This window comes from Gracilinanus agilis, chromosome 6 (assembly GCF_016433145.1).
Source record: "Gracilinanus agilis isolate LMUSP501 chromosome 6, AgileGrace, whole genome shotgun sequence".
In the NCBI taxonomy this organism is placed as follows: domain Eukaryota; kingdom Metazoa; phylum Chordata; class Mammalia; order Didelphimorphia; family Didelphidae; genus Gracilinanus; species Gracilinanus agilis.
In genome coordinates this window covers 229,862,646-229,881,696 of record NC_058135.1, presented here as the reverse complement: position 1 = coordinate 229,881,696, position 19,051 = coordinate 229,862,646, and the positions used below count along the sequence as shown (strand labels likewise).

Below are 19,051 nucleotides of genomic sequence, written 5' to 3'. Positions count from 1 at the left end.
AATATTTGTAAATTTGCTCATAGCTTTTAATTAAACCTAGAAAAATCATCCTTGAGCTGTAATTAGAGAAAACAAGAGAGAGTTGTGGATAGAATGGAGAAGTGGGTACTGAAAATGGGTACCTTCATATCATGGAAACAGTCAAAGAAAGGGAACGCAATAATTAGAGCTTGGGAGTAACAGATTTTTGGAACTCAAGCAAGATCAGGAGTAAAATGCAGAAATCAAGTAGGTCCATGTGGTTCTGGGTCCAATCAAGGTTTTAATGATCATAATGATCAGTTTTGAAAGGAGTAAATGACAAGGCTCCTTGGATGGGATCCAAGCAAAGAGACTGCCCCCATGGTGAATAAATACTTCCTTCCCAGATTATCTGGACTCTGTCTTTTGCTTGAATATCAAAGGTCACCTGCTTCTCTTCACCTTCAACTTCAGCTTGAATGTATGTTCATTAGTGAAGTGCTATATACAGCTCACTGTGCTGAAAAGACACATAAGGCACACTCCTTGCCCTTCCTCAAGAAGCCAACAATGTAATAGATCTAACAAAGTAATGAGGGTAAGAAAGGAAAATTTCCCAAAGAGAAGGTAATAAACTAATAGTAGAAGAAAATGCTTAGTAGTTAGAAGTAGTTAGAAAAGAATGAAATGTGGGAGAAAAGAAGACACAAAGAAGAAGGGGAAAAATAAGAAATTCCTCAAAAAATAATTGTCAATACCAGAATTTTAGACTTGGGAAAGACTTTAGAGACCATCTACTTCAAGTCCTTCACTTAGCCCTGATATAGAAAGTGAACAGAATAACAAAGTACACAGTAAGTTGTCTGGGATAATAGAACAGTACTTTGGGGTCTTTAGGAGGCATAAGCATTATCTTTTCATTTGTTTCCCCACATAATATAGGGAAGTCTCAAAATAGCTAATAGGGCAACAAAGAAAAATAAACTATCACAAATTCAATATCTAACAGAGATATTGCATTAAAATCCTTTGCACATACAAAATGTGCAAATTAAAAAGGTTTTGTACAAAAAACCCCAATGCAACCAAAATTAAAAGGAAAGAAATAAACCAGGAAAACTTTTTATAACAAAACTCTCTGATGAAGGCTTAATTGTCTAAATATATAAGGAAATAAGTCAAATTTACAAAAAAATCAAGCCATTCCCCAATTGATAAATGGTCAAGGGACATGAAGACGCAGTTTTCACATGAAGAAATCAAAACTATCAATAAGCACATGAAAAAGTGTTCTAAATCCCTCTTGATTAGAGAAATACAAATTAAAACAACATTGAGGTACCAACTCATACCTAGCAGACTGGCCAATATGGCAGCAGAGGAAAGTGATCATTTTTGGAGGGGATGTGGCAAAATTTAGACACTAATATACTGCTGGTAGAGTTGGGAACTGGTCCAACCATTCTGGAGGGCAATTTTGAATTATGCTCAAAGGGCCTTAAAAGACTGCCTGCCCTTTGATCCAGTCATACCACTGCTGGGTTTGTACCCCAAAGAGATAATAAGGGAAAATACTTGTATAAAAATATTTATGGCAGCACGCTTTGTGGTGGCAAAAAATTGGAAAATGAGGGATGCCCTTAGATTGGGGAATGGCTGAAAAAATTGTAGTATCTGTTGGTGATGTAATACTATTGTGCTAAAAGGAATAATGAACTGGAGGAATTCCATATGAAATGGAATGACCTCCAGGAACTGATATAGAGTGAAAGGATCAGAACTAGAAGAACATTGTACACAGAGACTGGTACATAATGGCACAATCAAATGTAATAAACTTTTCTACTAGCAGCAATGTAATAACCCAGGACAATCCAGAGGAACTTATGAGAAAGAACGCTATCCAAATCCAGAGAAAGAACTATGGGAAGAGAAATGCAGAAGAAAAACATACTATAGATCATGTGGTTCAATGAAGATGTGATTGGAGTTTTAATGTTAAAAGTTCTTTCTATTGCAAATATAAATAACATGGAAATAGGTTTTGAACAATGACACATGTATAACCCAGTAGAATTGCTAGTCAGCTCTGGAAGGGGGAAGGGAAGAGGTATGGGAAAAATCATGAATCATGTAACCATGAAAAAATATTCTAAATAAATTTTAAAAATAAAAATAAAATCCTTTGCATGCAGTAGGCATGTTTGTCAATTAGTAGCATGATTGCATTAATACTACTAAAGACCAAAATACACAGAAGTGAAGTCCAATTTACCAGTTAGCATTTTGACAGAGCAAAGGGAAGTGGGGTTAGAGGGACATATTTTTTAAAGTCTATAAGATTAAGATTAGAGTGGTTTTTAAAATTATGCTATCTTTGCCTTTTTCAGGGTCACGCTGACTCTGGGTTTATGCAGGTTCAGACTTTGGGATGCATCTGACTAACCTATTGACCGGAGTGAGGAAACATAATAAAAATGAAAATAAGCAAAGAACCAGAGAGCATTTCTTGTAACTTGAGCAGGCTGCAGAATTTCTGTTTTGAAATCACTCTGGGGAAGGTCCTTGTTTTGATCATGGAAGCCAGATACAGATCTCACTTTGAAATATTTTCTCTCTCAATCTTTCAATTCCATCCTGTTGGCACTGTGGCTTTCTATTGCATTTTTTTGTCCTTCTAGGGATTTATTTGGACAATGTGAACATTTCTTGTGACCCTTGCAGAAGGCACTCCTCAGATACCTGAAACTCTAAGTTTAGCTTATGGTCAGTGAATGGAAATCAAAAACTTTCTGAATAGGACAGTACCTCAAAGGCTGTCTAGTTAAACTATACCTGGATAGAAATCCCCTCTGCAACACATTTAGTAAATACTTATCGAGTCCTTCTTTGAAGCCCTTTAATGAGAGAGGACCTACTAACTTCCTTGGGTAGTCCATCCTGCTTTGGAGCAGCTTTAATTGTAAAGAAGATTTTTCTCACATAGAGAAAGAAATCTACTTTTTTTAAAGATGTCATAGAAGCGGCATAGAAACATAGTAGATACCATGCTTTCTACTGGTCAGTTCTTTATTGGCTCATTCTGATGTTAACCTTTACTGACTTTGATTATAGTGCTCTACCCTCAGCTTATAATCATATCTAGCACCAGGAAGTTGTTTTGGAATCATTCTTTATAGTGTGAGTTCAGATTTAGTGATCAAATGAGACTAGGGAGCAACCAAAAGTCTTTTAAAAATGTAAACAACAGAAGTTGAAGAGATGACAGAAAAAGAGAAAAGGGAAGAAATACATAATTAGGAGAGGGAAATGATTAGTGAAGACTTTGTATCTCTTCTAGTGTCTACCATAGTGAGCTATACATAGCACATAGCTAATAAATGTCTATTCACATTTATTATCATGATGAAGGTCAGGAAGAAGATGCCAAGCAATGACTCTTCCCACCTGGGAGACCTCAACATTCAAGATTCCTTTGAGAGGGATGCTCCATGGATGGTAAAGTAAATATGCTCCTGTTTACTGATGACTTTGTGCTAATTTCATTAAGCCCCATAATATTGCAGATCGTGATTTTTTTTTGTTTTTGTTTAGACTTTTTTGACTCTTCATGACCCTGTTTGGGTTTTCTCAGCAAAGATACTACAGTGGCTTGCGGTTTCCTATTCTAATTCATTTTGAAGATGGAGAAACAAAGGCGAATAGAGTTAAGTGACTTGCCCAGTATCTCGCAACCAAGAAGTGTCTGAGACTGGATTTAAACTCAGGTCTTCCTAACTCCAGGCTCAGAGCTCTATCCACTGTGCCACCCACTTGTCTGGACTATTGTAGAGCCTCCTGGAAAAGACCTACAATCACTCACTTTTGAAAATTGCTCACTGTTACTGGACCCAAGCTTCCTGTGAATGTGAAGACACATCTTTTCAATGCTAACATCTAACTTGATATTGCTTTGTGGCAATGGGAAATGGAATCCTACCACTCTGAAAAAGCTAAAGCTGATTATCACACAGAGGACACATCGTAAAGCTGGCCAGTGAATATGAACAGGCTGCAACAGATAACCAATAAAGAATTCCAAAGAAAAATAGGAGTAAAGGGTGTCATAAAGGTATTCTTTGGTAGAAAGAAATAAAAGGCTGCTTAAGTGGCAACAGCAAGGGATGACAGGTAGACAGCAAGAGTACTTCACTGGCCCCCTCTCAATATTGGGATAAAGTGGGGAAAGCCACCAGCATGTTGGGTAGATTTCCTATGTCAAACTTTTGGGAGAACATAAACAAGAGTCACATAGGATGGGAAGAGTTGATTGAATATGGATCTTCAATATTGAAGGGATTCAATTAATGAGATTGATGAGATCACATTGATCCAAATGGATAAGCTCACATATTTATTTGAATATTTGAGTTATAGAAGCGTGTACTGAAGACTCATAACTAGAGTTGTGCTTACCTGGTATAATTGTATAATTCCATAAACATAAATTCCTCTGCTTTTGCATAGCTCTCTACAATATCAGTGATGGTTGAAATTTATTATTAGGCTTGTGTTCTTTTGGTTTTATGTCTTATAAAAATACACATGACCATTAGGGAAAGTAAAATTTTGTTGTCAGTCACTTAAACCTTACTGTGGACAAATTCATCAGATGCTTTGCTAGGTCCGGTACGTAAGGTACAATAAGTAGTTGGAATAAGTGAGTTGAGTAAAATTTTGAGGCATTTCAAAGTGATGTAAGGCCAAATAAAATAAAATTACCATTTGTAAGTGACTTCTTGAATGGGAGTAGGCTGACTGATCCTATTGCCTCCCTCTTCATGCCCTGTAACTCCCTAATAGGAGTGTCACTGTTCCTGTCAGACCTCTAAACAGTTGTTTGACTGTAGAAGCACCTTGAAGATCATGCACTTTGTTTTCCTTTTTAAATGGGCATGTTGGGAGGAGTAGAAACTTTTTGGAAGGTCTAGGATAATAATGAAATAAAACCATTGGCTTACATAATTCCTAATTGTGTTGTCTTTGAAGAGATAAGTAGACTGCTCAGACTCAACATTCCCTAAAAAGAATTCATTAACTTCCCCAAACCCAACTCCTAATCCTAACTCATTTCCCATCAAGGGTACCCACCATTTTTCTATTCACCTGAGTTTGAAACCTTGAAATTATGCCTGACTCTATTCCCTCTCTGTCTCTCTCTCTCCCCACATACAATCAGTTGTCACATTTTTTCCATTCTACCTCCACATGATCTTTAATATCCATCTACTTCTCTGTACTCGCATAACCATCAGCTAGCAAAGGGTCCAGTCACCACTAGCTCAGACTATTGCAACAGCTTCCTTATTGGTCTACCTGCCTTTCTCTAATTCATCCTCTACATCAGGGGTCGGCAACGTATGGCTCTTTCTGCAGGAGCCATAAAGTCATTTTTTTTCAGGCACTGTTACAGGAGCGGCACTGTGAGCACTGTACAAGAAATTACATTTTAAAAAATGTGGCTTTTATGGCTCTCACAGCCAAAAAGATTGCCGACCCCTGCTCTACATATATTCTCCAAATTTTGTTCCTAGATTCCAGGTCTGACCATGTCTCATCTCTACTCGAAAAGTTCCTATGGCCTCCTATTATTTTTAGGACAAAATACAAACTCTTTAGTTTGATGTAAAGTCCTTCACAGTCAGATCCACGTCTGGCTTTCTAGGCTTATTGCTCATTGTTCACCTTTGCATATTCTAGGCTTTAGCCAAACTGACCTACTTGCTGTTTCTATTACATGGCATCCCATCTCCCATCTCCATGCCTTTGCTCAAGCTGTGTACTACCTCTCCTCCCAATGGCTAGAATACACCTTCCTCCCTTTCCCATGTCTTAGAATTGCTAGCTTTCTTAAAAGTTTACCTTAAGTATTACCTATTATAGGAAACCTTTCCAGATAAATCTGTTTAGGGTGGCACAATGAGCCTTGAGTAGGAAGGCCTGAGTTCATATCCAGCCTCAGACACCTCCTATCTGTGTGACTCTGGCCAAGTCACTTAATTTGTTTGCTTCTGTTTCTTCATCTCTAAAATAGGGATCATAATAGCACCTACCTCTCAGAGTTGTTGTGAGGATCAAATGAGATGATAATTATAAAGCAATTAAAATTATATCAACATGTAACCTGTAAAATTTTTTTGAAATGATCATTATAAAGCACTTAGTACAGTACCTGGCATATACTACTATATATACATGTTAAATATTATTATTAATCTCCTTCCTTAGGAATTACTTTGCATTACTTATCTATATACATGTTGTTCCCCACAAAAGAATATAAATTTCTTGAGTATAACAGGTGACCTAAGAGATTTACCACCTGACTAAAAGTTGGGAAGACTTGAATTCAAATCCTGTTTCGGATGCTTATTCCTTTTGTGACACTGGATAAGTCATTCTCTCTGAGCCTCAGTTTCCTCATCAGAGGACTTGATAGACCTCTAAGGTTCCTTGTGGTTCCAAATCCTGGGACTGTTTCACTTTGGACTTTGTATACCCAGCACTTAACCCAGTGTCTAGCACAGCATGATTATTTCATAAGTGTTTATCGAACAGAATTAGTTAATAGCCATACTGGACACATACCTAGGAGCCTTGAGGATTAGCTAATGACTGCAGCAAGCTCATGGATCATTAGATTTGTTTTAGTTAGTCCAAGAAAGCAGAACTATAGGAGAAGCCATGATTTTTATGGTTGCTTTGTTGATTTAGTCATGTGGGTTTTCTTGGCAAAAATACTGGAGTGGTTTGCCATTTACTTCTCCAGCTCATTTTACAGATGTGGAAACTGAGACAAACAGGGTGAAGTGGCCTGCCCAGGGTCACATAGCTAGTGTCAGAGGCCATATTGAACTCAGGTCTTCCTGATTCCAGGTCCAGCACTCTATCCACTGTGCCACCTAGCCACTCTGAAGCCATGATTATAAGGTATAAAGGAAAGTTTAGGCTCTATACAAATGCAAATTCTCAAACAATTAGTCATCCAGACCTGGGGAAAGAACAGCTTCAAAAAGTTCAAATTTTCAGTTATTAGGGATAAAAGCTTCCCTTACAGCCCAACTCACAGACTTTTCCCCTGCCATAGAGTCTTACAATTCATATTATTCATTTGGAAGTCACTGTATACTTGGGGAAGCTAGGTAGTACAGTGAATAGAGTGCTAGGCTTGGAATCAGAAAGACTTATCTTCTTGAATTCCAATTTGGTCTCAGGTATGCTGTGTGACCCTGGAGAGGGCACTTAATCCTATTTGTCTCAGTTTCCTCATTTGTAAAATGAACTAGAAAAGAAAACAGCAAACCACTAGAGTATTTTTGCCAAAAAAGCCCCACATGGGGGTTACAAAGAGTCAGAATGGAACAGAGAAACATGTATACTTGTTATTCAATTCTAGATCTAATGGAACAAAAACATTATTCTCTCCTCTTTAAATTTAACTATAGTACTGACAATATGTGAACCATCACTAGAATGCATCCATAGTCAGGTCCTGATTAGTGTGAATAAGTAAGCCCATGGACTTATGAGAAAGAATGCTATCCACATTCAAAGAAAGAACTGTGGGAGTAGAAACACAGAAGGAAAACATTATCTTGATCACAAGGTTTGAGGGGGATATGATTGGGGATGTTGACTTTAAAAGACCACTCGATTGCAAATATTAATAATATGGAAATGGGTTTTGAACAATGATACATGTAAGGCCCAATGGAATTGCTCATTGGCTGTGGGACGGGGAGGGAGTATGGGAGAGAAAGAACATGAATCATGTGACCATGGGAAAATATTCCAAATTAATTAATTGAATTTTAAAAATAAAAATAAAAAAAGAATCAGCCCATGAAATAGTCACATATATTTAAATTTGCACTATTCAAAGTTAAAATGATAAAGAATATGATCATTGGCTCAAGTTCAATAAAAATAGGCAGTGCAAATTTGAATAATGAAATCACTTCATGGGATTCATTATTTGCATTCATCAAGATCTAGCTGTACAAAAAGGATACAAAGAAGCACGTACCAATCTGCTTCTTCCTCTGCCCATTTTTAAGCTACTCCATTCTGCTCTGAGAAGCAAAGCAATGCATGTGATAGTTCCAAAAAAACTAGTCATGCCTAGACCTACAGGCTAGATCAGAACAGTCACAGCGGTTAAGAACAGCACTGTTTTATACTCAGTAGGGAAAATAGACTGACCTGGAGCCTTTTTGGAAACACTAATCTAAGAGAACAGAGTTCAGGTACCTTTTGAATACAACAGTTATAAGTAAATTAGATATGGCTGCATACAGGGATTTTTAGAGCTCCTTTGATGTCAGTATCTGACATTCACTCCTGGATTCATCAGTCATTCAAGCTTTTTCTGTCTATGAGTCTCCTCTCTTTCCTCTGGGGCAAGTGGCTCAGTCTGGCTAGACTGAATTAAAAACAGAGAGGCACTGTGGTTCAGGGAAAAACTCACTGACTTTGGATGAGAAGACCCAGGTTCAAATCCTACCTTGCAAAACTCAAATCTATGGTGTCCTTGAGCAAGTCATAACCTTCCTGAATTAAAAATAAGGAGTTAAAATGAGAAAGCCTCAGTAATCCCTTTCAGCTCTGGAGCTCTGAGCTCATAACAATGTCCTACCCTGTTAAAAATGTTCATGTATACATGTTTAATCCTCCATTAGGCTGTGAGTTCATTAAGGGAATCTTCTGAAACACATTTCTATTCCTGCTACTTAGTACAGAACTCTGCGCATGGTATGTACTCAATTAATATTTATGAATGATGTTCAACCTATGATAGTCTAATTATCCTTTGGTTTGTTTGTTTTAAGGAGATGTCTATCAGCTGGGTCTGACTGTTCTGCCTTTAGGGAAAAGAAGAGATTACTGAATTCCCCGGATAAACCTAGAGTCATAGAACCTGTGTTTGAATCCAGGATCTACCACTTAAAAACTGTGTGACTATGGGCAAATAATTTAACCTCTCTAGGCCTGTTTCCTCAACTGGAAATGAAAGAGCAGACGACCTCTAAGCTTCCTTCTAGCTCTAGAACTAAGATTCTCTTTCCTTGGATAAGACTAGAGCCAAGTTGACCAATTTTCACATTCCAACTCCTGTTTAATATTTCTCATTAATCATCTAAAGTTTTGGTTGTTACAACATGGCCTGCTGGAAATGTTATGATTCCACTGATGACCATTTGTTTCGTGTTAGGTAGTCTGGAGAGTGGTTGCTTCCAGGGATGATACCTGGAAACAAGGGAAAGGAGAGAGAAGAGGAAAGCGTTTCGGGGAACGTCCCTGCAGTTGGCTATTCTCAGCCATCTGACATGAGTCCTTTCATCCAGTCCCTGTGCTCTCTAGGTTACAGCTCACTTTTGGAGGCCCGGGTGGTCCTCTACAAACTGACAGTTTTCCGGGCGTATAGTTCCGATTCGGGTGTTCCTTGCTCGGTCCTGTTCCATCTGTCTTCTTTAGGTCATTCATCCGTGTAAAGGCCACACTGTAGGAAAGGAGGAGGGAATCTGAGTCCCGGCCCGGGTGGAAGCAGTCAAGGGGGATGCGTTAGAAGCGAGTCCTCACTGCCTAATGAATCTCGTGAGCAGCTGTGTAAGTCTCTGCGATTGCTGTGCCCTGGGAAGAAAGCTATGGTGGAGGGGGCCCTCTTCTGAACCCGAAGGAGGGGTGGAGGGAGCGGCAGGTCTCTCAGCCTTCCAGACCCTCGGGGCAAGATCTCCCCACCTCTCAGAGCCCCGCCTCTTGCTCTTCAGCCGCCGGCACTGAGGGCTCCAGCCGCCAGGGAGAGCTGCGCCCTAGCTGCGCGGAGAGGCAGAGCCAGCGAGAGGAGAGAAAGAGCCAGAGCGCTCGCCAGCCGCCTGCCCGTCAGCCCGTCAGCCCGTCAGCCCGCAGGCTCCGGCTGCGCTGCTCGGTACGGAGAGGGAGAACTGCATGCAACCGGTGGGACCCAACACCCGAGACCAGGCTCTGGTCGTCCTACAGTCCAACAGTTACCCTTCGCACCCAGGAGAGCGCGAGTGAAGCCTCGCAGACAGACGGTCAGGTCTCCAGTGTGGCTGCGCCCCCCTGCCCTAGTCAGCTGGGGGCGGCCGGTGGCTGCAGGCTGCCGGGGAAACAGCAGCGGAGGCAGCGGCAAAGGCGTGTCTGAGCGGGCGGAGGGCTCTCCGGCGACCTGTCCCGAGGATGCTGGGGGGCGATGCCCGGGGACAGGGACGAGATCTGTCAGAAGGCACTGCAGCTGCTGGCCGAGCTGTGCTCCAGCGGGGCGGTAGAGCACGACAGCTGCCAGGATTTTATCCATTACCTGCGGGATCGCGCCAGACCCCGGCTCACCGACTCAGGTGGGCGCTGATGGGCGGGGTAGCAGAAGGAGGAAGGGAGGAGGATGGGGGAGGGCCAGGGCAAGGGATCTACTAAGGCCTGAAGTCTCCTCCGGAATGGGAGGGGGTGGCCACACCCGGAGACCGTGCTGGGCACCGGGCTCATAGCCTGGAGTCATTTTCCCCAGCCCGCGGCTCCCCTGAGCTGGTGCCCGGAGCCCGCCTATCCCCATTGCCCACTGTCCGCACACAGATCTCGCGTGGCCCTGTCGCCTGGCCAAGGGCTGGGACAGCTTCTTTAGAGAGCCAAGGGCTTCCACTCGGGGCTGTGAAAGGGCCTGAAACCCTATGAAACTCTAGGAAGTTGGGTTGGCTCCTCCTGAGCTCTGGACAGAACGTGAGAGGTAGCCCTGGGGGCTGTCTGGACCCGTCCAGGCAGCACTGGGTTTCTGAGGACGTGGCGCCGGGCACTAGAGTGACCAGCAATGGTTCAGGTTTGTCTCTTTTGTTTTGTTTTGTTTTTTTGACACCGTGATCAGGAGAGCACTGTCCAGGGTCTGATGGGTCTAACAGGAGAAGGGAGACAGAGACTCACCTCCACCTGAAATCTGAAATCCCTAAGCCCCGGCTTGGCCAGACCACCCTAGCTCCTTTGGGGTCAGGCTAAGCCGGGTCTGGGCGAGCTGGCAGAGCTAGGCTGATCTCTCTGGCTTTTGGCTGTAAGATTTCCGTGCTCTGACGCTGTGGCATCGCAGGTCACTGTGCCTTTCTCAGGCTGGGCGGTGTGCGGGAGCCCGGTGCTCTCCTGGTTTCAAAAAGGATGCTGCTTTGGCATATAATACGGAGACTCCAAAAGCTATCATTGTAGACTACTCTGGCTTAAGTCTTTCTACTTTATAGTCTTTGGGACAACATAAAAATAGCCCCATTACTGTAAGGACACTCCAAGGTAGGAATGGTGTCTTGGGGTGGTGGAGACAGCTACATCCCAAATCTAGGCAGCTGTTAACAATCTTCTCCAGGCCTTTGGTTCACACTTTTCAGTAAGGAGAAAAGTTACAAAGCCTCAACTTTTAAAAGTCAACAAATCACTTGGAGTTGTTTTCTCAAACCACACGTTAGCAAAGAATAAGGGGGGAAAGAGTTTGTTCAAAGAAAAATAGCCCTGTTAAAAAGAAAAGAAGTTACTACACAATAAGTATTAGCTTCTCTATCTCTTCAGGAAGTAAGAATAGGGAATGACCAATGAATTTTCCGTTCATGGTTTAAACTCAGGAATTAAAGGAGCTTTGGCTTCAGACTTACTCATCAGACAAGAAGTAACTCTTGATGGCTCATCTGGGTGCAGGTTTGCTTCTTTTAATGCATTCCCACTATATGGACATCCAAATTTATTCTAAGATAAATTAGGGAATTATTTGATTTGCAAAAGAATTCACAATAAGTCTTTTCGATAGAAAGCTGCCATGTGTTTTTAAAAAGCTTTCTTGATAGTTTTACAACACAATTATTTTCAGACAGAAAGATAGGAAGAGAGAGAGAGAGAGAACCTCAAATATAAAACCTTCTCTATAACAAAGCAAATTAGTTCATCAAAACCACAGTACCTGGAAGTGTATACAACTTTAACACTCATAGCATCCCATACACCCAACTTGTCTGCCACAATGAGGAAAGTCTGATAATCTTTGGATTATCTAGTTTGGTTCTTCCAAATATTGAGTCCAGCTGCTTTTTTGGTGTTTTTTTGTTTGTGTTATTTTAGTCGTTATGTATATATTGCTCTCCTCCTGATTCTGCTAACTTCCCATTGTCTTACTTCATACTCATCTTCCCACCCAACAGGTTCTTCAAAGGATTTACTTTACATAAAACTTCAGAAACCAGATCCACCTATATAAAATGGAAAGAGCTCTGGAGCATTGAAATACCAATCTGCCCAATTCAAAAGGAACAATCCTTACACCTGTTGCCTATATTTCCATTATATTAATCAGAATTATCAGATGAGCAGAGACAGAGTATTGGGCTTGGAGTCTGGTTTTAGATTCCAACATTGACATTGTTACTGTAGCCCAAAGCAAGAACGTTAACCATTGGGTGCCACTAGGATTTCATCTCTAAGTTATAGACAGTTGCAATAAGCATTGATGGAAAGCCTTCCCACACAACAAATTCCTTGTACAATCAAAATCATAAATTCCTTGTGTATCATATGAGCTCTATGGTACTAATTATAAAGGGGCAATTTGTCTTTTAAAAGCAATGCCCAAAGGCCTTGGATATGCCAACATGTTTGGTTCAATGTGTCCTTTAAATCAGTCAAAAAATTAAAGAATGGATGGTGTATTCCTACACTGAGAAAAACTTCATCACATTTTTAAGAGCATGGAGTCCCACAGTGGTGCCCTAAGTCAATCTTTCCTTAGAACAGCTTGAAGTATTTGAACTACAGAAAAAACCAGATATTTAATTTAAAATCACTAGTGTTTAGAAGAGTAAAAAAGCAGCTGTTACTGAGAGAACCTGTTTCAATTTTTTTTTAAGATTTCAAATCCTAAATTCAGTAACCATCAACAAAAGAAAACTGAAATAAGTGATCTATAAAATGAAATAATGTACCAAGCAAAGGATTTGAAATTATTTAAAATTTTCTTTTTAGATAAGTATAGCAAGTTGAACAAAATAATAACCAAAAAAAATTTTTGTTTGCTTCTGCAACCCCTGGCCTATTGAGGTGGGCATGGATAGCTATCTTCAATTGTTTGAAAGTCTGCCTTCTGAAAAAGGGATTGGACTTCTCTTTAGATCCAGAAGGCAGAACTTGGTCCCCAAAGGCACTAAGTGGAAGTTACAAAGAGAAATATATAAATTCAAAGTAAGGAAACACTTCCTACCAAATAGAGCTATTCAGCCATAAATGGAAAAAGCTGTCTCTGGAACTGGTGAGGTCCCCCACATTTTGAATATTTAAGCAAAAGCTGGATAGCATTCAACAAGTATGTTATATACAGCTGTTATAGTTGTTTCAGAAATAGATAGAATGATATCTGAGATTCCCCTCTTCTCAGAAATTCTGTAATTTTAATATTGCTCTCTTTTGGGGAGTTTTAAAAATTCATATTTGCTTTAAAAAGAATAGTTATAAATATGTTCATTCTTCATTCTTCATTACTTTACATCTTTCCATATTTCTTTGTATTCTTCATATTTGTCAAAAGCATGTTGAATTGAATTTATAATTTCTAATGGCAAAAATATATTTATGTTGATATGATGTAATTTATTCAGCCAGTCTCCAATCATTGAACATACAGGTTATTTCTGATTTTAAAAATAAAGCTACCATGAAATTTCTTTACAGAAAGATAGTTTTTTCCCTTAATAACATTCTTAGACTGAAGTCCCAGAGGTAGGGTCCATGGTTCTCTTCTTGTATATTGCTTTGTAAAATGAAGCCACCAATTCAAAGCTCTAACAGCAGTTTAATAGTATTACTATTTCTCTACAGCTCTACCAAAATAGAAAAATATTCTATTTAGTTATTTTTTGCCAATTTGGTGGATATAAATGATGCCTAATTGTACTTTTTGTTTTAATTTTCCTGATTAATAGAGTTTGATTATTTCTGTAGATGATTAATAATAAATTGTATTTCTTCCTGCAAGAACTACATAATCATATCTGTTAGCTATCTACCTGTGGGGGAATTCAATTCAATGAACATTTATTAAGTATCTGTGATATGCAAGAGACAGTATTAAGAGCATGGATGTGGAAAAAAGAATAACTATGTGTGGATTACTATCAATTTTTTGTACTTTTGGGATGTCAGATTTTTAGTAAATATCTTTATAGTAGAGATATTTTATGAAACTTTTAATGCCTCTTAGGTTGAATATCTCGATTTCTCATGAACTATTTTTATTGAATCAAATCTATTTGTTTATCTTCTATAGCAGATTATTTTTGTTCATTGAATAGGAATATTCCTCTTTTCCATAATTGTAATAAATAAGTTATTATTTTTTCTTCTATTTTTGGGATGATTTTCAAAATAATAAAACAATGATCTATTTGGAGCTTTCTGAAATTATAGATTCCAGATGGGAACTTTAAGGTCATCTGGTCAAACGCCCTTATTTTATACTTAGCCAACTGAGCCTCAGGTGGTTAACTGTTACATCAGTAGTAAGTAGAAGAATCAGGAGTCTAATGCTAGTCCTTGGACTCTAAATCCAGTTCTTTGTACAACTCTCCCTCCATTTACCATAGTTTGTGGAATGAGGAGTGAATCTAATACCTTTCCTTACTAAACTATTTCATGTTCCATACAATTACATTGGATAATATTTAGTGTTTTGCATTTTAATATTTAAATACTCTAATGATCTATGAATTCCTCATTGTGAGAACTCTGTGCTATAATGAGTAGTGTTTTGGTGAAATGATTTGTTTCAGTATTTTATAATGTTAGGTTCATTGAAAACAAGAGTCAAAGTAAGGTAGAAGAGAATTAGCCTTAGAGTCAGGAAGATCTAAATTCATGTCTTGCCTCTGCTAAATACTGTGTGACCCTGGGTAAACTCACCTTTTAGCCCCGGCAGGCAAATTTTTAAAGACTCTCGTTATAGAAGAGTTGGAGTAGTTTCTTCTGTATTAGTAGAGGAAATTTCCATACTATGAGATCCTTGTTCCAATAAAATCAGAACTCTGGATATTACCTTTCCTAGTCATCCATCCCCAATTAAATATTAGTACACCTTTAATTCTAATGGTAGGTTATCTATTCTATCTCTTTGATCTACTTTTCTATTTTGATCTAATGCTAGTGTAATTCCCCTATCCTCCATTATTTCATTTTCAAATATCTCATAATATTTTGTTCTTCAATATAAATTTGGTCATATTAATTCAAAGAGGAAGCTTATTAGTAATTTTAAATCAAATTAAGTATAAAGATGTACATATTTTCATTTTCACCATATTGGTTCAGCCTAGCCATGCACATTGAACATCCTTCTCCCCATTTGATTTGCAGTTTATATCTGTTAATATTGTTTCATTATGATCATTTTATAGGGTAATTTTTTGGCTTATCTTCAGAGGTTAAGAACCAACTATTCAGTGTATGTATTCTAATTTATTTTGTCCCCCCCATATATAAATACTAGTGACTATTTCAGCAATTTTCTTACATTATACTATTTTACTAAAGCCACTAATTCCAATTTTTTGTTGAGCCTTTTGGATTTTCTAAATATATTGGTTGTAAATAGAAATATTTGAATATCTTGTTTTCCTGTGTTTCCAAAATTTCTTTTTCTTGGGCCATTTTTATAGCTTTTCTTTTTAAAATGATGCCTACTGTGCTTTCATTGAACAGTGCTCAGTTACCACTGTGCTTAATAGTATGTTCCTCCATTTTATACAATGGTTGTTTTTAGTTTCAAATAAATGCTTTTATTATATTAAGGACAGCATTCTTTTTTTCTTTTTTAAAATTTTTTTATTTAGAATATTTTTCCATAGTTGCATGGTTCATGATTTCTACTCCCACCCCTTCCCTCCGCCCCCCCCCCCAGCTGACAAACAATTCCACTGGGTTATATATGTATTATTATTCAAAACCTATTTCCATGTTATTCATATTTGCAGTAGAGCAATTCTTTAACATCAAAACCCTAATCAAATCCCTATCATACTACATGATCAATCATATATTTTTCTTTTCCTTTCTTTTTTTTTTTAAACCTTTACCTTCTGTCTTGGAGCCTGTCTATGTATTGGCTCCAAGGCAGAAGAGGGGTAACGGCTAGGCAAAGGGGGTTAAGTGACTTGCCCAGGGTCACACAGCTAGGAAGTGTCTGAGGCCGGATTTGAACCTAGGACCTTCCATCTCTAGGCCTGGCTCTCAATCCACTTAGCTACCCAGCTGCCCCCCCCCCATATATTTTTCTAATGCATTTCTGCTCCCACAGTTCTTTCTCTAGATGTGTAGATAGCGTTCTTTCTCCTAAATTCCTCTGGATTGTCCTGGGTCATTGCATTGCTGCTAGTAGAAAAGTTTAAGGGCAGTATTCTAAGTTTTATTGTGTTTCAAATAAATATGTTCCATTTTATCAAAAATTCTTTCTAATGTATTGATACAATCATGAGCTTCTAATGAGTTTTCTTATTGATATGATTAGACCTTTTCTTTTAAAAATTCTCATATTCCCAATATAACAAAATAGAATTTTGTAGCAATATGCATTATTGATGTTATGTATCTTTTTTCCTACCTTTTGGAGGCCAAATCTAATTAATATAAACACATATTGAATTTGTGGACAAAATAAGATATAATGCCATTTTTTCTATGTTTGAAGGTAATTTATATAGTAATATAGAGGATTTTTTCTTCTTTGAATTCTTAGTAGAATTCAATTGTCAATATGTTTTATCAAGCTGCCTTTTAATGTGGCAGCTCATTTAAGTTCTATTTAATTTCACCTTCTGAAATTCCTTTTTTATGCTATTTCTTATTTTGCTTGTTTGAGCATTTTATGTTTTTAATGTTTTTTTCATGTCTTTTAATATTCTCTGTTAGTTTTATCTTCCTTTTCTCATTTTTAATTTAAATAATTTTATTTTTCTCTTGAATTCATTTTCAAAACCAAATTGTTAATTATTTATCAACTTTATTGATCCAAAAACACTTTTATTTATTAAACTTAATTGTTCTTTTATATTCCATTTTAATAACTTCCTTTCATTTTAACAATTTCATTCATTGTACTTATATTTAATATTATTTGGTTTTTATTTTAAAAATCCTTTAACTTCCAGTAGCTCTAGTTTTAACTCTTTTACAATTAAAAGATATAACTCTGGGGGGCAGCTGGGTAGCTCAGTGGATTGAGAGCCAGGCCTAGAGACGAGAGGTCCTAGGTTCAAATCCGGCCTCAGACACTTCCCAGCTGTGTGACCCTGGGCAAGTCACTTGACCCCCATTGCCTACCATTATCACTCTTCCACCTATAAGTCAATACACAGAAGTTAAGGGTTTGAAAAAAAAAGATATCAGTCTGGTCAAGTACTGCTTTAAATTATGTAAATTTAGAATATTGCATTTGTGTTTCATGATCTTTAATATGATTTATTTCTACCATTTTTTCTTTGGACTGTTTATTATTTGACTAGTCATATTTGGTTTCTTCAATTTAATATGTGCTTCTAAAGGACAGAGGTTATTTTGGTTTTGACTTTGTATCCCATGCAGTTAATTTATTAGTGCATAACACATAGAAAACGGTCAATGATTGCTAAAATAAATTGTTAAAATAAATTTAATCATTTTGAATTTCCACATAGGACTATATTCTTTTATCATAATTCCATGTTCATTACTATTTTGTTGTATTTTATTCATAAATATAGCATTTCTAATTTATGAATAATTTGTGTCCTAAAATATGAGTAATTTAGAGGGACATTCCATGTATATTTGAAAAAAAGTCATATCACTATAATTTCCATTAAGTTCTCTTTATGTCTCTCTCAAATTCAATTTCTTCAGGACCATATACATCTCTAAGGTTAGTTTCTGCTCATCTTTGTTTGACTTAAAATTTTCTGTTAATGTGGTATTCAATTCTGCCATTATCATTGGTTTTCTATTTTTTTGAAAATCAATTAACTTTTGCTATACAAATTCAGTTGCTAATAATAATTTACATTTTATCATGCTTTAAGTTTTATGACATTTTCCTCAAAAAATGGTAGGTTGAAACACAATATGATTTCCCTTTTTTTTACTTATCTTAATACTTTTGGTTTTAATTTCAACTTGGTTGTATATCTTTATTATAGCTCTTGATTTTTTTGAACTAGCAATAGCTTTATAATTTTAGTCTACTCCATTGTTTTGTACCTCTATACATTTTTTAACGTTTGATCTGTTTCCTTTAAGTATTGTTTTTCAGTCATCTATGAATCTTTTTTTGCATAGGAGAATTCATACCTTTTACATTTTGTCATAAAGTAATACAGTTTTCCTTATTTCACTAATACTTTCTGAAACTTAACCAAAATAATACTGAACAAAACTCTAATATTTTAAATTGTCTGTAAGTTTTGCAAAACTTCTGTTTAAAATAGAAATTTCTTTCAGAGATTGCTTTCACTGGCCTTTAACTTTATCCCCCTGCCTTTGTTTCTTTACCATACTTCCTTTTAAACATTTTCTTGTTTAATTTCTTTGCTCCTCTCCCTCTTATTTATTCAAGTGGACTAGCCTTTATTATTTAGCCAAAACAATACTACTGTAATTTTTTATCCCTCAGTGGTGATCCCATTGAAACAATAACTAGTTAATTATAGTTTTAAAGTGTCTATTGATTTAAAGCACTTAGTGAGATGGCCACATTCTGTTCCAGAGGCTCTTAACTTTCTTCTTTCCAGTTTGAAAGTCATTCATAGCTTTATTTACTCATATTGCTCTTCTAAGACCAAAGCACTGTTTGATGATAGATTTTTTATGTTCTTAATGGCATTTACTACAGTAATTAGAATGAACTCTTTTGTTTGCTAAGTTGAGTGCCCAGAATTCTGTGATAACACCTTTGAGAAAATCATCTCATGGTTGCCCAAAGGAAGTACATCTGTCTCTTGCTATCCAAAGAGAAATTTATCTCCTTTTTGGCTTGAGGTTTGTAGAATCTCATGTTTATATA

General features: G+C 37.5%; 1 protein-coding gene across 1 annotated transcript in view; it reads left to right on the top strand.

Moving 5' to 3' along the window:
- The first annotated feature begins 10,210 nt into the window (after positions 1-10,210).
- The window catches only part of SYT9 (synaptotagmin 9), a 205,069-nt gene continuing 196,228 nt past the window's right edge, over positions 10,211-19,051 (top strand). Inside the window, exon 1 of the mRNA XM_044681803.1 lies at positions 10,211-10,355. Within this exon, the coding sequence (XP_044537738.1) occupies positions 10,211-10,355 (145 nt within the window). The remainder of the gene's footprint in view (positions 10,356-19,051) is intronic.